This window comes from Gavia stellata, chromosome 2, assembly GCF_030936135.1.
Source record: "Gavia stellata isolate bGavSte3 chromosome 2, bGavSte3.hap2, whole genome shotgun sequence".
NCBI classification, from domain to species: Eukaryota; Metazoa; Chordata; class Aves; order Gaviiformes; family Gaviidae; genus Gavia; species Gavia stellata.
Genome location: NC_082595.1, coordinates 85,449,869 through 85,467,672, shown reverse-complemented (window position 1 = coordinate 85,467,672; position 17,804 = coordinate 85,449,869). Strand labels below are relative to the sequence as shown.

Genomic DNA, 17,804 nt, shown 5'->3' with positions numbered 1-17,804 from the left:
GATGGTAAAACAAGACTACCAAATTTCAAAACATTTTGCTAGAAAAAAAGCAGAAAAAGAGACATAGAACGAAGTAAAAAAGCTCTTGTTGTCAATATATTGTCTGAAATGTCTCTACTCCATAGTCTTACCCTGCCTGCTTTCTCATTTCTGAAATAAAACAAGTCTTGATTTACAAACTGCCCCAAAAGGGAAGATTTCTTTCAAAGCCACAAGAATTAAATCCTCATATCTCAAAATGCAGGTAACATACTAGATAGGAAGTGTATGCAAATAAGAGGAAAACTACAGTATTCATATTCATTTAATCAACACAAAAATATTAAGTAAATATCCAAAAAGATGAGCAAACAGCACAGTGATGAATGCCACACGTTGAGTGGCCTGGATCCCAGGATCCTGAGTTCTGTGCCTTTGATGCCCATATAGTGGTGGGGTAGAATCAGGTACTGAAAACCAAGATCCAGAGGACTATGTTGGGAGCTGCTTAGAGCTAAGCACTGAGCGGAGGCCCGGCAGGAGCCTGCCTGGCAGCTGCCAGCTCAGACCACTTCTGGCACATCTGAACAAAAGAGCATTGAGATGCTACAGAGCATACAGTCTGCTGGCTCTGACAGGGATGGTCACGATGGTAAACTCTCTTCAGAGCCAAGTACAAGTGTTTAACGTCCAGCCCGCCACACCTTGGAAATTTCTGCTATACAGAGACTTCTTGGGAGGACAAGGAGAAAGGGAATGCTCTCCATTACCCATGCTGAAGCTGCTGCACTTCGGGCAAGGCACTGGAATAGAATTACTGGTGCAAGAAGAAAGAGATCAAGCTTGTTCTTCAGTTTAGCCCTAAACCCAAACGTAGTCTACGTATAAAACACAAAACTTTTCTCTTGGGCAGAAAATGCTGCAGAATGCCTCAGAAATTCACTGCAACCTACCCCACCCCAATTGTTCCATTTATAGTCTTAATCCATGGTGGCTTACATAAAAGAAACTCACTGAAACTACTGGCAGTTGTTAAGAGCAGGTGAGAAATACAGTGCCCCCATTTGGCATGAAATCCATGCCAACTGCTTTCACATCATTGTAATTAAATGAAAACAACACCTTTCCACACCTATAAACCCTTTAAAGTACCATCAATTAATCTTACAATTCAGTTACCAGCTAAGAGATGAAAGAAAATACAGGAATATATTAGAAACTGACAACTGACTCAACTTTGTGCTATTGTTAATCATTCTAAGCAAGAGCCCCTTGTGCTTGAAGTGCTGCATACAAACAGGAGCCTGCAGTGTGCACAAGTAACACACCCACTCGCACAGAAGGAGAGAGTGAAAAGTACGTTATGCATCTTTGAGCAAAGCCACACCAAGGTCATGTAAACTTAGCACCAGAAGGTGTCACATGAACAGCAATAGGCATCAAAGCACAGATATGTGAAAAGCAAATACAAAAGAGGTGATGGTAGCACAAGCTTCCCCTCACCGAGGCCTCCGTCTAACCCAGGACAAGAGTAACTCCTACAAGTGACCACTCAGTTTGCAGCCTGATCCAGCTGCAATCTTTTCACTGACTGTAATGACATTAGAGGAGACACTCTGGTTCCAAGCCCATTCAAATTTTGGTCATAACAGCTTGACGGCCGGCACAATCATAATTGCTATACTAACAGTTTCTATGTAAATCATGGGCTGGAAAGAAGACCAAAGCTCATTTCCTGTTAAGTCATCAAATAGCTATCTTATTAGAGCAATGATTGGTCACTACCCCCCTAAACAAAACTTTCAGTTGTTGGAAAGATTTAAATATCACAGTCAGGCTTTTGTGCCATCTTCTTCACAGTGATTGGGTATTTCTTTATTTAGTGGTTTTGCACTGTAGATCATAATTTATTAATGTCATTCCTGCAGGTCATGAATATTACAGTACATTATGAACTCAAAGTAAACAACTTTAGGAAAGAAACCTGCAAAGTATATAAACTGCTTTATTTAAAAAAAAAAAAAAAAGTAGTTTTCCACATTTGCTTATCCAGTTCACTGCATACTGTTATGATTTATTAACTATTTGCACTTTAAACATAAATTGACAAAGGTCTAAAATAAAGACAATTAATTAATATGCAAAGGATGTTGCAGCTCTTAAGCACTGAAACTTTAGCGTGGCTGTTAGTGAAGTGACAGTTTTAGTGAAGAAAGGTCATTAGACTAGAATCTCTGTCCTTACTGTACCTCTGCAGATGACCCTTGATAGTCTGAGGATTCTGGTGGCTTAGAAGGAGTTGACGTTTTGCTGTTTGTCAACCATGGTTTACCATAGTTGCGTGTTAAATGATGGGGTGTCTGTATGAAACAATGGTAAATCAAAATATGAAGGACAGTAGATGGAAAACAATGTCATGGAGAAGGATACCCAGGCTTTCAAAGGGAGATCAAATCTCATAGTAGAAATAAAAACTAAGCAGAAAGAGTTGATGACAAATGTTCTGAAACAAGGAGATGGCAGAGCTTATTTTTTAAATGAAATGGAGAGGTTCATTGCTCTTTCAGAGCTTAGTCCCAAATTGCCAGTTAGCTCATGCGGCACCTTAAATGTATAGAACTCTTCTATTCCTGCATTGCAAACAAACAGTAGAGGAAATACACTGAAAAGACTTCTCAGATCCTCCCCAGACTATGAAATAAAATTGAGATACTTCTTCCTTATCAGCTAGGGAAAGCATCAATATTGTTGGAGCAAGGGGGGGAAAAATAATCTATACCGCATCTGTTTCTCCTGCAGTTTCTCCTTACCTTCGGTGTACTTGTAGCAACTGCTTGCGGGGCAGCTGCCTGGCCAGCTTGACTTGACAGAGAAGTAGATCTGTTGGGAGAAGCACCCCTTGAAGAGGGTCGTGACCTACGGCCCCTTGGTCGGAAAGCTGTCATGCTCTGACTGGCACCATCTGCCAAAATGAACTTTTCACGCAGCTCCACATTTGTCCTGCCTTTAGCTGCAGCAAAGAAAGGTGTTCATTTAGTCAGATATGAAAATTGTCACAAAGCTGTTTATGGTCATTTTTGCCATGCCAACTCCAACACATTTTAACAATAAATAAAATGCATTACTGTGTAATGCATTTATTTTGGACACAGAAGAGTTATGTGCAGAACTCGCTTATTCTAATACTTTATGCCAGCAGGAATGAACCACTGTCAAAGGAAGTCAGCGTGATAATGGAATGCTCAATGTGCTAAATCATTGTTAATCAATCAACTATTAATACAAAGACACAACCTGATGAGCAGTTTTGCTAACTCTACAGCTACTCATAATAAATAATAATTGCTTGGATGTTCCAGAAGAAATTGCTAAGTACAAATTACAGGAAAGCAGCAAATACATTTATTCAAAACTATGAAGTTATGTAGTTTGGCAACATGCAATGATGAACATAAAATCCAAACTATGATGAGGTAATTGGTGGCTAAGCACTCACACACACATACAAACACACACATGAGAGAATGTTCCGCAAGAATAGATGCAAGACATATTAGCATTTAACTGTGTCAGTGTGAATGACGATTGTTTTTGAAACACTCTTAAAGCGTGTCAAAAAAAAATTATCTAGCAAAGCACCAGCCCATGTAGGAACACATTAAGCTAAATGTGATGGGTGTAGCAAATTGTTAAAAGTATATATTTTAATAAAGGGGGAAGAAAATGAAGAGAGAGGAAAAAAGGAGGAGGAGACAAAGAGAGGGGTTTGCCAACCTATAGTAGGCTGAGTGGTAATTGAAGAGTTTGATTCCGAACGTAACATTTTACTCCCGTGATGATGAACTAGAAAAAATGACACAGGACATGGGTCACATTAAAGAAAATCGTTAGCAGGAGAAGAAATCAAGTACAGCAGCTGCATATGCAAGAGACTCAGAGCACCAGGCCAAAAGACAGGACTCAGAGCAGAAGCTGTCTCTAAGTGCTCTGAGGTGAATTCTCAAAGGTCTCCTAGGCAAAAAGGAAATAGCGCTTGGATAGACTCAGCTGCAGTCCCAAGTACAGTAACAGTATTTATCTGCTGACATAAAGAAGTAATATAAGCTTAAATTATTTTATATAACTAGATTCAATACTATTAAAGTTGTTTATGACAACAGTTCTTTGAAATGTGATTTATCTGAATACACAAGAAGTCCTTGGTGGAAATGCAGATTTGCTAGGTGAAGTGCTTAAGGAAAAGTCTGAACCTGCACCACTGACATCAATGACTACTTTGCATAACTGACTTCAACAAGACCAGTGCACAACGTCCAGTATCTGGATGATTTTATAGAGACCGGTATTCCTTTAGACCCACTGTGCTGACTTACTCATCTGCTCATGTATTTCCCATGAAAAAGGGATAAAGTACTATACAAAATACTATAGAGATACACAGAATACAACTTTTATTAAAGATGAGGGGATAAAGTTCCAAAGGACTCTTAATCTGAGGACAGTAATAAGGAATTCCAATAAATTAATTAGGTAATTAAGTGTTTTATCTCTCAGTGTCAACCCAAGTAGGAATTGCAACAGTCTACTTGTCAACAGGCCTGAGAAAACTGTTTGGGATACATCAAAACTAACCAAGTTAACCCTACAATGAAGTCAGATATTTTGAGGCACATTCCATTTTCCACTACCGTGCACTTTTGAAGAACAGGAGTAGAAAGCTATAAAGTAAGGATGGCTCTGCAGGCATAAATGACTTTCCTAGAGTAGCAGGTGCAGAATCAGGTGCTAAATTTCAGTTAGACCTGTGGTCCAACACCATTAAATGTAACATTACTGTTACGTTTCTTTAGTAAACAATATATGCAATATGTTGGTAAGCAAAAGGACTATTTTTAATACTGCTGAAAAACTCATAGATGTCATCACAAGGTTATGATAACTCTTATGATACTATGATAAGAAGTTTTATGGGTACCTTTTGAGCCTGTAGACAAAGGTTTCTAGGCCTTAGTGACACACCGTCAGCCCTTATAGAGTTTTGTGGTAGCTTCCTTTTGGATTTAACATCCTTGACTTAGCATGACAATTGCTACAAATACAAGCTCTCCACCCTCTCAAGGTCTTTATCAAACTGTTTAGAAGCCTTGGTCCCAAAGTAGAAGCTGACACTGGAGTAAGGTCTATGGGACAGTTGATGTCTCTGTCTTTACTTGCCTCTCGTGAACTCCTTTGAACTGTTCTCGTGCTATTACAACATTGATTATGATTCTATAGAACTCCTGAGAGGTAAAAATGCAGTAAATTTAATGCTGCTAGTTAACAGGACAGAATTACCTAGTTACAGAATGTCAGCTCACTCTGAACACAGTCATTATTATACTTTCTGCAATTTTACTACTCTGGCTATTATTTGACTTGTGCCTCTCCTGCTCCCTTCACAAATGGCTGTTTTCCTATCTCCAACTGTTCCACCAAAAACGGTGCCAGAGGGACATTAGTAGTTCCCACCACAGAAGTAGGCTTTCCAACAAACTAAGATGTCATCATGTTGCTGTGTACTGATGAAACAATGCATTTGATACAATGCCCTGAAGGGCATGGTGATAGTGTTCCCTGCTTCCCCAGAGCACCAAGTCCTCCTGACCAGAGCATTTTCCACTTGCTTTGTACAAGGCTCAGGGCTCTGCAAAGTGGTTCTAGGGAGGATGCCAATGAAAAGACATGGCTACAAGTGCAGAGCCTGAAAGCCTGGGCACAGCCAACTGGCCAGAGAGGCTTTTTTGTGGTGGTGTTGTTCCTCCTCAATTCAATTGCCTTATTTTGATTTATTGACTTAAAACTCCTTTCATGCTGAGAAGGTTTTATTGGACATTTCTGTGTGCTATTTCTGCCAAGTTATACAAGCAGCTTACATGCCATAAACTCTATCTGGGCTAAGTTCAATTCTTAATTACACCACTCTAACACTGGAGGAACTGCGCAGAAGACACCACAGTTATTCTAGACATACACCAGTGCAAGTGAAGAGCATCTTAACCATGGGATTTAAAGTTTACAAAAACAGATCACTGCATGACATTTAGTGAGATGATATTTACAGAACTGGCATTTTATACAATTCAATCTCCACCTTGAGACAATGAATGGTGACTGTATCCAAATAATTATCTGCATGTCCATTTTAACAGTGGTGTTACATACCCCTGCAAGGATCATTTTTCACTAAGAACTCATCAAGTGCCATCCAGCCACCTCCAACACGAACCATGACTGTACTTCTTAGGATACGAACAAGGCGCAGTTGTTGAGAGTCACCAAACTGCAATAAAAATCAAACAACAGTCTCAGGTTCTCAGTCATTCAGATGCAGTTCAACGCTGATAGGTTAAAAATCGGACACTTTAAAAAGTTTATTTTGATATTTAATTATTAGTAAATGCTAGAAAGTCAGATTTATTTATGTAGATTATTAAAGCTGTTAAGATTTCAAATCAGATGCCACTGCATTAATCCAAAGGAGATGGCAGGACAGTAAAAAAAAAAATCTCAGGTTTAATTTATGCTTGATTCTCAAATGTCTGAGCTCATAAAGGAAGCAAAATTAGTAAGTAACACATTATTTAATTGGTTACGATCTGCATCTGTGCAAATTAATTAAGACCTATTTGCATTATTTCACTGTTAAAATCTTAAGCAAACTCTCTTCTGCAACAGTCTAGATTTTAATGATGTCAGCTGAAAGGAAGGCAGCATCGCTTTAAATGATCAGTATGTGGGCTGGAAATTCAATGCATTATAAGTGTTGCACAGTTCTATCAAATTATTCGTTTATAGGGATATTTTCAGGTATAGAGTTGACACTGCTCACCTATAGTGAGGTGCATGTGGGGAAGGGAACATTAAAGAAGCAAAGAATGATTGATAGCTATCATTATTGTCCTTTGTTATAAACTGTTCGTCACTCCTTTGTCTACACATCGAGGTTCTTCACAACTCAGAGACGCACAAAAACCTGTTTCATACTGACTCTTGTACTAACCCATTTTTCCTTTGGGCTGACGGCTAGGCCTAACGTATGTTTTGCTCTTGAAACCTGTATAACAAAATCTGTATGTAGTATCTCCATTCAAGTCCAGATCAAAGAAAATACAACCGAAAAGTTGACCCCATGATCTCATGAAAACTAACCAGAAGAATTCAGTACTTTTTAGCCAATGCTGCTAAAATACTTATTTTGATATCGGATCACCAGGCTAAGTGTAGTGCTCTCACACGCAAACATGCAGAGCACTCACTGAAACCAACAGGAGTCAAATACACCTATGTGGGACAATCTTTGACGCTTGGAGAAGGCTGGCCATAGTTCAACTGTACCTACTTGCTCCAGTGAGGGGACTGAAATGCTTTAAATGCAAACCACACAAACATGCTCCCTACTTATTAAATGACTTTAGTTGTTTGGTACTACTTAAGCCAAGAAAAGAGAATAAGTTTAAAGGAATATTACTTTTAGGAACCAAACAAAAGCAAAACTTGTCGCTTAATTCAATAATAATTTCTTTTGTTATAAATAAGAACATTCACATGAGCATTATTTGTAAAGACTTTTTAATAATGCATTAAATATGTGCCAAACAAAGAACCGTTTTACATATTTAGATCAAAGTTAAAAAAAGAAATGGCATCAAAATTTATGCTGTTTATTTTCATTGGCTTGTTTCTACAGAGAATTTTTTCTAGAGGTTCTAAAGATACTATATTTTTTTGTTTCTTTATTTTTTCCCCATCTCAGCTTAATTCTTCAGTTAAGATGTCACCAGGCAACTATACCAAGGGTCAGATACAGTATCTTTTGGAAACTGCCTACCTAGGCAGTGGTTAATTCAGACAGCGGGGCTCCTGGAAAATAACACTGGTATCTATCAAAGCATTTTTCCTAATGGTAACTCAGTCCATTTCCTTCTTAAAATAGCCTGGATACTAACTTTCCTTGAATGGTATTTACCATTGTTTCAAATAATCAGACATAAAAACACTGGAATAAAAACGTAAAGTCTAGTTTAAGGTACAAAAAGGCCTGTTCTTGACAATAGCCATATAACACCACTGTCACTAGAGAAGCCTCAGCCAATTTGCTGTAGGTGATTTTTACTATGATGCTGTTCTGCACCAGTAAGAGTGGTCACAAAAAATGCTGTATTGTTCACAGATCTGAAAGTACAGATGGCAGGTAAGAGGATTAACATAATTTCAAATAGTCTTTTCAAATACAGCCTTATTCTATATGTAGAAAATATTTTAAATTATTACTTAGATATATTGCTTGAGGCATGTGGTAAGATTATCCACTGCTCTTTGTGCTTTCTTCTATACTTCAACAGGCTTTACCAATAAATAAGAATGCAACTACATTTTCAACATCTCTAGATTTAAAATGGCTAATGCTGTTAGCACTAGCATTTCCAGAATGGATTATACCTATTACTGCCTTTATAAAAGCATGAATAAGTTACTAACGGTATCTGGTTTGTGTAAAGTATTTCCATTCTTACCAGGCAAGCATGATTTAACAATTTAAGAAGCTGTGTATCAGTATGTACCACAGGAGTAAGTAAGCACTGGTTAACGTATCCTCCCTATACCACTGTACAGTGCCACTGCGGTATGACTCACTGATGACCCAGCTGACAGAAAGTATTCTTAAACACAGCTCCAATACATTATAGACCTGCCATAGCTCTTTGAAAACACTTTGGGAGAGGAAATAGTCTAAACTGGAACAGCAAATTTAATTTGCTTATTTCCAAAATATGTATTTCATGATTTACTGCGTTAATATATAACATACCAACAATCAGCTAAGTTCTTAATCAGCCTGCTTGAATGCACAGGTATTTTATTTTTTTTTTACTGAAAATTAAAGTATTTTTCACCTAATTTGCAATAAGTGATAGGACACTGGGATTTCTGTTTACTGTGATTAGCCTTTAATCTGAGAGCATTCTGCTATAAAACTGAAAACTGATAAAATAACAGTAATTCTAAAATTGCAGTTTAAATGCTCAAGATTTTTTACTATGAGAATTCCTGCTGACCATTATCTGGTTCCTTTGAAAGTAATCTCCTTAATGAGGAGAAAGCAGGTGAGGGATTGAAGAGGAGGGATCCTGAGACAAGGAATGCTCCATAGTATTTAAAGAAATACCACAGCAGACCAGCAATGAATTAGCTGAAGATGAAAGGATGGCAAAAAGACTAACCATTGCAAGCTTAAATCACTATGAGTTAGAAAAAAAGAAAAAAAAAAAAAAAAAAAAAGAAAATTCATAAAACATTCCACTGGTTTATACCTGATTTCCCAGGAAGAACTGATAAGAAATGAAAAATGGAAGAAAGACACGATTAGTTTACAGGAAATTCTCTATATGACTCTAGAACACATGCAAACTAACACATTAGACATTCTACATAAAGTATCTACTTCAGAGATGAGCAGGTAGCTAGCCATCCAGAGACTGAATATTGGAAAGTATTCAAGGCCTTTGTTTCCTTCCCATTGCTGTTTCTGTGGTCTTTTAAAGCCATCTACAAGTATTTAGTAAACTCTTAGCCAAATATTTCATATTTCATCTGAAATTGTTCTGGTTATTGAATCTAGGGGTGGCAGATCTTTCTCTACAATGTGATACTTATTTTTCTGTAATCTAAAATCGTTCTGCAGATATCTAACACATTTCTTGCACTTCTTCAGAAGGAACAGTGTGCTCCAATAAAATGACAAGGGAGGATAAAAGAGATTAAAAACCTTTTACCAAAGTGTATTCAAAGTACAACACAATACCACAGGAAAATATCACTGTTTTTATAAAACTACTAGAAAATCAGCTACAGTTTAAACACTTCGGGTATCCAGGCAAAAAGACGGGCTTTTAAGGAGCTGTTATATGTCTGTATGCACATGTGTATGTATGCATGCATGCAGTTAGCTTTTAAAAATTCGCATACATTGAAAACAGTTTCAGTAGTTTCAGCGAAAATAAAAACAAGCAGCAGTATTTTCCCATATTTTTAGCCTGTATGTTCGAACAAGAAAAAAACCCATAAAATTTAGACAAGCTTAAAGTAAGAAAACATATAATTGTCATACAAAATTCCTGTAAATTCATGTACCCTAATTCTTTGCATAACCATGTCATATGAAGAATCTCTAAGCTGAAAGAACTAAGAAGGTCCTTAGACAACTTACCCTGTACTTGTTATCCCCAATCTGTTCCACTTGAAACCGTTTTGCACATTTACATTTAGCTACCTGCCTTGTAACCTGCAAAAAACCACAACTGGATGATTACTTCACTGCTAATATCACATTTCTAAGTATTTGTGTAACTGGTAAACTTCAAATTATATTGGAGTGAAAATAAAATTAAATTAAAGAACATGACCCCAGTAGACTAGAGCGTGATCTAAGAAAGCAGAGAATGTACCTCATCTTCAATTTTGTCAGCATCTGTGAGAGGCTTGTATGCATCCTTGTTTGGATGAAGAGCTGCTACAAATTCATAATAGTCAATATATCCATCACCATCTCTATCAAAAATGTCTGCAACAGCACTCATTTCAAGTCGGCTTGTTGGGAATTCTGTAAGACAAAGACAACAACAAAAGCTAAGTTTTTAGCTTTTCAATCCCATTAAAATGAAAGGCTTTATCACAAACACTGTTTCCCACAGCATTCTCCTGGAGAAACTTGCTGCTCATGGCTTGGATGGGCACACTCTTTGCTGGGTAAAAAAATGGCCGGATGGCCAGGCCCAAAGGGTTGTGGTGAATGGAGTTAAATGCAGCTGGCGGCCGGTCACAAGTGGTGTTCCCCAGGACTCAGATTGGGGGCCAGTCTTGTTTAATATCTTTATCAATGATCTGGACAAGGAGATCGAGTGCTCCCTCGAGACAGCACCAAGTTGGGTGGGCATGTTGATCTGCTGAGGATCGGAAGGCTCTGCAGAGGGATCTGGACAGGCTGGATCGATGGGCCCAGGCCAATTGTATGAGGTTCAACAAGGCCAAGTGTCGGGTCCTGCACTTGCGTCACAACAACCACATGCAACGCTACAGGCTTAGGGACGAGTGGCTGGAAAGCTGCCCTGCAGAAAAGGACCTGGGGGTGTTGGTCAACAGCCAGCTGAAGATGAGGCAGCAGTGTGCCCAGGTGGCCAAGATGGCCAACAGCATCCTGGCCTGTATCAGAAACAGTGTGGCCAGCAGGAGTAGGGAGGGGATCGTGCCCCTGTACTCGGCGCTGGTGAGACCACGCCCGGAATCCTGTGTTCAGTTTTGGGCCCCTTGCTACAAGAAAGACATTGAGGCGCTGGAGCATGTCCAGAGAAGGGCGACAAAGCTGGTGAGGGGTCTGGAACACAAGTCTTATGAGGAGCGGCTGAGGGAGCTGGGATTGTTCAGTCTGGAGAAGAGGAGGCTGAGGGGAGACCTTATCACTCTCTACAACTACTTGAAAGGAGGTTGTAGAGAGGTGGGTGCTGGTCTCTTCTCCCAAGTGACGAGCGACAGGACAAGAGGAAATGTCCTCAAGCTGTGCCAGGGGAGGTTTAGACTGGATGTTAGGAAAAATTTCTTCACTGAAAGGGTTGTCAGGCATTGGAACAGGCTGCCCAGGGAGGTGGTTGAGTCACCATTCCTGGAGGTATTTAAAAGACATGTGGATAACATGCTTAGGGACATGGTTTAGTGGTGGACTTAGCAGTGTTAGGTTAATGTGAGGTTGGACTTGGTGATCTTACAGGTCTTTTCCAACCTAAACGATTCTATGATTCTATGACAGGTTTTTAGGCACTAGGTGACAGACAATGCTTATCAAAAGAACAAGGACATTCAAAAAAGTGAGGGAATCTTTCTGAAAGAACAATCAGGATCTCCAATGTTACCTAGATGCTGGATTAAAATGAGCATCATAGTGTGGCTTGAAGAGAGACACAGAGTGAGGGCACAGATTAAACTGTAAGATATATGTACTTTTTTTTAACATTTTGACCTTCAAAGTGCATAAAATACCACAGATTAACAAGATAAATTGTTAGTGAGGAAAGGTCAAGCAAGAATTTCATTGCTAATTAAATCTGGAATGCAAGGCCTTCCCACTGCAGAAAAATGCATGGTGTTTCACAAAACACCGTGATCAAGTTCACAGCAGCAGAATATTAATCCCCACAGAGATTCTCTATGAAATGGTCAAAAGAAAATTTCAAGATGGTCAGCAGCGTTTAAATCATGATATTTAGCAGTTATAACAAGTTGATACCAACTGAGTTAAAAGAGTAAGCTGTTTAACCTCTTGGTGGTATCAGGTTTTTTCATCAACTTCTGTCAATTCATGCAAAACAGCGATGTGCATGTATAGTGACCATATTACTGCATTTCCTAAAGCAGGGGAAAACATATACACTACAATATTATCCTACTGAATAACTTTAACACAAGATGCTAAAAGCAGCCCAATTCTCAATCTTCACTGCGCAAAAGTCTCTATGATCTGAAGATAAAGGATTACTTTAAGTAGTAGGCCCTTATCTGTTATGAGTCAGTTGCTAAAGGGAAACATGATCGCGCACAGACAGGATGTGGAAAGCTGACATTACCACCAACTATGCATACCTAAGGAATTCCAATCCCTCAGGAAAGCTAGGAAAAGTCCCTTCCTAGCCTGATTGCTTGACATTTTGATCCTCATTATACAGGTATACGAACATGGTCATGGTTCATGGAAACACTGGTTTCAGAAATTACATGGTTTCCTTCTATAATTGAAACTATTCCATGTAAGTTCTTTAACAAAATCATATGAACCAATTTTGAAAATTATCTATAGGTTTTATAAGGTATGTTTTACTATTCTGACTAATCAATGAAAAGTAATTGTTGAAGTGGCGAGTGTACTGTAGGAATGACAATCCGAGTCCAGTAAACTATTAATTAGCCAATAATATAAATGTGACATTTGTAATCTGATTCACAATGTAAAAGAACTAGAAAGAGTTTCTAAAATCTAGAAATATTATCAAGTAAAATAATTATAGTTTAAATTAATCATAATTAATGACTTCAAAAGGGAAATCTGTAATCTTCTAACACAATAAACCACATAGGGTACACTATATAGACAATAAGACTTCATAAGATGTTTGTTCCAAGCTCAACATTAAGTTAATTTTAAAACTTACTTGAAGAAAGAATTCCATCAATAAATTCCTGCCTTGTTATCTTTCCATCCTGATCTTTATCAATCCTCCTAAAGAAGTCCATCACACGAGACTTCTTATGGTTCATCCATCGCATGTATTTTTTCCTCCAAATATCAAAATCAAAGTTGGCAAATTCTCTCAGCTTAATAAAAAAGAGAAAAAACTTTTTTCAGTTGAAATCAATCAATCTAGAAGATCAATGAAGGGAATACCATCTGTGTTCTTTTGAGTAATTGATTCTTTGAGGACCTATATAAACATTTTAAACATCTTAACTCTCCTCACATTTAAAATGAGAATGACAGCTTTTAAAACACGTTAAAGCACGTGTATCACAGTGTTTTCAGTTAGCTGTATCATACAATATAATACAACAAATATTGAAGTTTTTTACAGTATTTCCAGCATTGACAATTTAATCCAGGGTAAACAAAATTATGCAAAATGTATATTCTGTACAGGCCTTTTCTGACCTCTTCAAGTCTGTCCAAAGCATCATTAAGTTTTCTTCTTCTTTCCAAGGCCAGAAGCCAGACTTGCTGCCATTTGCTGACTAAAAGGTTTACCCGTGGATTCTTGGTTTCAATTTGTGCCTGGGCTGCTGACGGATATATGCCTGGTGTTGGGGAACGCTTTCCTGTTAAAACATGATAAAATGTGTAAGTCTCACCCAGTCCAAACAAAACAAGCATTCACATGAAAGGTACTTGACCTTCCTAAAACTACTCCTTCCTGTCCCAAATAATGAGCCCATACCCTAATATGATTCCATCTAATGGGATTCTTCTGTTTGTTTTTTTACTATTGCTGGGGAAGGACCACATGGTGGTTAAAGTATCTTTTGTCTAGCCAGAAGCAGCTAGTAATGGCTGCATTAGTGAAGCTGTACAGTTAAATAAAATCTTTGCAAATCTCTCAGAGAGTTGCGAAGTAAACAACCTGATTTTGGAAGCACGTTCCATGTATGGGTAGGTATAAAATACAATAGGTAAGTATATCTAAAAATACAAAAAGCAATTTCCTCACTTGATGAATTGCTTTCCATTCAACTTCACTGAACACACTTTCTAATTGGATACATATAATTTCATAGACAGTAAGAACAAAATTTTGTCTCTACATCTTTACATAAAAAGAAGTTCTTTGCACTTTCAGATAACAGTAGATTTGCAGACTCACCACGTGCACACTCTTGGAAGTTTAGTAGCACATCAGAGGCTGCACACTTTAAAAATAGGTATTCAAGAAGTATAGGACAAAATCTAAAAATACAAGTCTGCTTTAAGAAATTTCCTCACAATGAAAAATGAGAGATAATTAGAAAAAATCAGCCAAGAGAATTTCACCCTGTTTCTCTAGAAGCTAATCAAACCTATTAGATTATTAGTAATCTGTTATCTTTATAGGTAGAGCAATGGTGTGTGTGACCTGCCCCAAAATACTTCATTACTTACTTCCTGCTCTCCCCTTATCAAGGACAGGAATATGAGATTGTACTGGGGTGGGTTCAAGTGCCTTTCTTTTATAGGTCTTTGTAACTTTATCCACATCAGGTTGTTTTCTGGTCATTTCCTCCATGAATGTCTGCAGATAGAGGTGTTTTAATTAACAATACACAAAAGTGGCCACAGGAATGAAAAACACATACAATAGCAAAACACCAAAGTTACAAGAATGGCACAGAAAGACTCTTACAAAGCCAGCCTCACAAAAAAGACACAGATAAAGGTTTTGTATGTAAGAAAAATTGGCAGTGTAAACTTTTAAGACCACTACGGCCCAGCTGTTTAAGGAAGGCTAAATCTAAAAAACACAGTCTGTCAAACTCCTTTATTAACTGTGTATGATGAGGTGATGTACAACAGAATTTTGACTCCCGAGTACTCAGGTGTTCCTTGCAGATTCATAGAAGTGAGACAGCTCTGGTGTGTAAGCTAGGGTAAGCCTATGAACATTCACTGCACCAGCAGCTCCCTCTGGCACTTCATAGACATATTTTTGAAATCCAATCAGTAAAGCCACACTGCAACACTAGTTCTAAGGCAGCAGCACTATCATATATTTCACGTGAGGGTTTTTTATTAATATTATTATCCTTGCTCCTATGGGGAGTTGTAGGTTTGCTTTTAGAACAACGTGGCATTGAAATTTTGTTTGGTTGGTTTTTTTACCTCTGTGTTGAACAAACTACAAGCACATTGTACACATACAAAACACACAACTGAGTATCTGAAAAGGGATTTGATTATTAGGAGAGAAAATAGCTAAGGAGATTCACACTTGATTATGAAGCCCAGCTGAGACTTAAGCACTATTTGTGGAATGTGTAGGACACGTGTCACTTAACATGCCTTACCTGATGTTCCGCTATAAGTGCTTTAACTTCCTCAATCTCCTGGGGGATGACCTCTTTATCTTTTTCAGTAAGTGTAGTCTCTGCCCACTGCAACCACGACAGCAAGGCTTCCAGCAATTCCTGGTTAGCAATAAGTCCAGCCAGAGCTCCTGCCAGTCTCTGTTGATGTTGTTTAGCCCATGCTAAGACCTTGATAAAAGAACCAATGCATGGGTATGCGCACATCTGAAATTCTTTAAAATGTATTTAAAATTGCTCTGCTAACTGTAAACCCAGATCTTCCTCCCAGGCCTACTGATGTTTGATTATCAAAGGTGCTAGATGTAGTGGTTGATCACTAAAGGTGCTAGGTAACTAGAATTCCCAGTTCAACACCACATTTTTTCCCACAGATATTGAGGATTAGGTGCTCCTAAATGCAGTAAATAGCACATTCAGGCAACATATTAAGAACTTTATCAAACAATATGTATAAGTTAGTGAATCACACAGGATTTGGTGTCTGTCTTCCCCCTGGACACTCCTGAAGCCGTACTTTGTTAACACCAGTATTTTGGTTTTCTTTAAACTTAATATACACAGAAAATACCACCTTAGCAGCTGAGAGTGTGGTACATCCTCTGAGACCTACTTGTAGCCACTTAAATCATTTGGAAATCTTCTAGATTAGGAATATGTTGGACTGAAATCCTCCCTAATGCAATTAGAAAATGCTTCAAGTTCGCCCTGTACTTTTTTTCCTTTGTAACTTCTAAGTTTCTCTCTAGAAACTATTGGCTCACATGGGAAGCATCAGGCAGTATTTCCTTTGATACATACAAACAAAGAAGCTTGACCATCTGCTTTAGTTCTTAAAGCCCTGTAAGTGTTAAAATAAAACCTAGGGAAACATGGTATTCACATCCATCACTGTGCATATTAGTTCTCAGCAGCTGGATCATTTCCTCCCCATGTAACTACCATGTTAGTTGTCAGCTATATTTTAATCAAAGATGGACTGTTGCAATGAAGATGGCTTGACATATACTGACCTCTTCAAACCTGGCTCTGATGATTGTTATCCAGTGTTTAATGGTGGTGATGGAGTCTGGGTGGCAGATAGCTAGGATAGCTTCTCCCATACCTGTTGCTTTATTCAGTTCTGCCTTTTTCTCTTCCAGTTTCTTCATAAATTCCTAAACCAGAGGTAACAATTTCAATTAGACATTGACAAAATTTGTAAGAGAAATCTGAGTGCATTGTCTGAAAGGTCACGAGCCCCTCGATCGCTCAAACAGATTCAACTTGCAAGATGCAAGTTTACTTTGTCTGAGAAAAGTTAAAAGTGTTTAAAAAGCTTATTCCACACAAAGCACTAAATGAAGCTCTACAATCTTTACCCCAGCTTACCACTCCTTAAAAGCCCACCATACTGTAAATACTTGAAAGACACATGCTCTTATTAAAAAAAGAAGGAAAAAATCACAGCATCTCAGAAGGGCTGTAAATCAACTATATGATGGTTAGAATCATTACTGGCAACATTACAGATGACTTGGTTTGTCTGTCAGTTACAGTAATCTTCATAACAAAGTATCAAGCTCCTAGCAGAGGCTGGAAATGTCCAACTATAATTACATGCTCAGAGAAGATGATAGAGGACTTCAGGAGCAGCTATACTAAATTAACACACATGTGAAAACTCAGCAGCTGAGGGGGAGAGACACAACAAGAACAGGGACAGAGACTGCTTATTAACCAGCTGTTTTCAGAGGCGCTTCCATGTGGGAAAAATCTTGTAAAAAGCAAAAGGGTGTTTACAGCTTTAGACATCCAAGCTCACAGCCACTGATGTTCCTCGGGAGTCCGGCAGAGGAAAGGGTGGGAGGACCAGAACTGGGTGCAGGGAGGAAATATCAAAAAAACTGAAGGACTTTTCCCATCCTTTCTATAGTTTGCATTTTTTTTTTTTTAATTATTATTACTACAATGGTTTTACTATTCTGCCTACTTTGTTGTGCCTAAACATTGTGTAAGTCTGTGTGTCTTTGTGAGCACCCTTAACTGGAACTGCCAACACCTCTCAATGCCTAGTGGAATTTTTTTGTTATATTTTAACATCTTTAATTGGGCTACAAAATGGAACCATGTCTCTGAAAGTTTAACTCTTCCTCTCTCCATCCACAAAGGGCTATTTTGGATTCCAGAAATTAAAGATCAGCCAAGCTAGATCC

General features: G+C 38.2%; 1 protein-coding gene across 5 annotated transcripts in view; it reads right to left on the bottom strand.

Annotated features, from left to right (window-relative positions):
• The window catches only part of DST (dystonin), a 319,817-nt gene that overhangs the window by 3,081 nt on the left and 298,932 nt on the right, over nt 1-17,804 (bottom strand). For 3 of the 5 annotated variants that reach the window (XM_059835839.1, XM_059835841.1, XM_059835844.1), the window contains 11 exons: nt 16,623-16,766; nt 15,592-15,780; nt 14,690-14,819; nt 13,709-13,872; nt 13,215-13,377; nt 10,464-10,618; nt 10,226-10,300; nt 9,330-9,347; nt 6,181-6,298; nt 2,790-2,989; nt 2,229-2,339 (listed from right to left, as the gene is read on the bottom strand). In XM_059835839.1, the coding sequence (XP_059691822.1) occupies nt 2,229-2,339; nt 2,790-2,989; nt 6,181-6,298; nt 9,330-9,347; nt 10,226-10,300; nt 10,464-10,618; nt 13,215-13,377; nt 13,709-13,872; nt 14,690-14,819; nt 15,592-15,780; nt 16,623-16,766 (1,467 nt within the window). Of the gene's footprint in view, nt 1-2,228; nt 2,340-2,789; nt 2,990-3,753; nt 3,823-6,180; nt 6,299-9,329; nt 9,348-10,225; nt 10,301-10,463; nt 10,619-13,214; nt 13,378-13,708; nt 13,873-14,689; nt 14,820-15,591; nt 15,781-16,622; nt 16,767-17,804 lie in introns of all 5 variants that reach the window. The other 2 variants (XM_059835843.1, XM_059835842.1) reach the window with 2 other exon arrangements.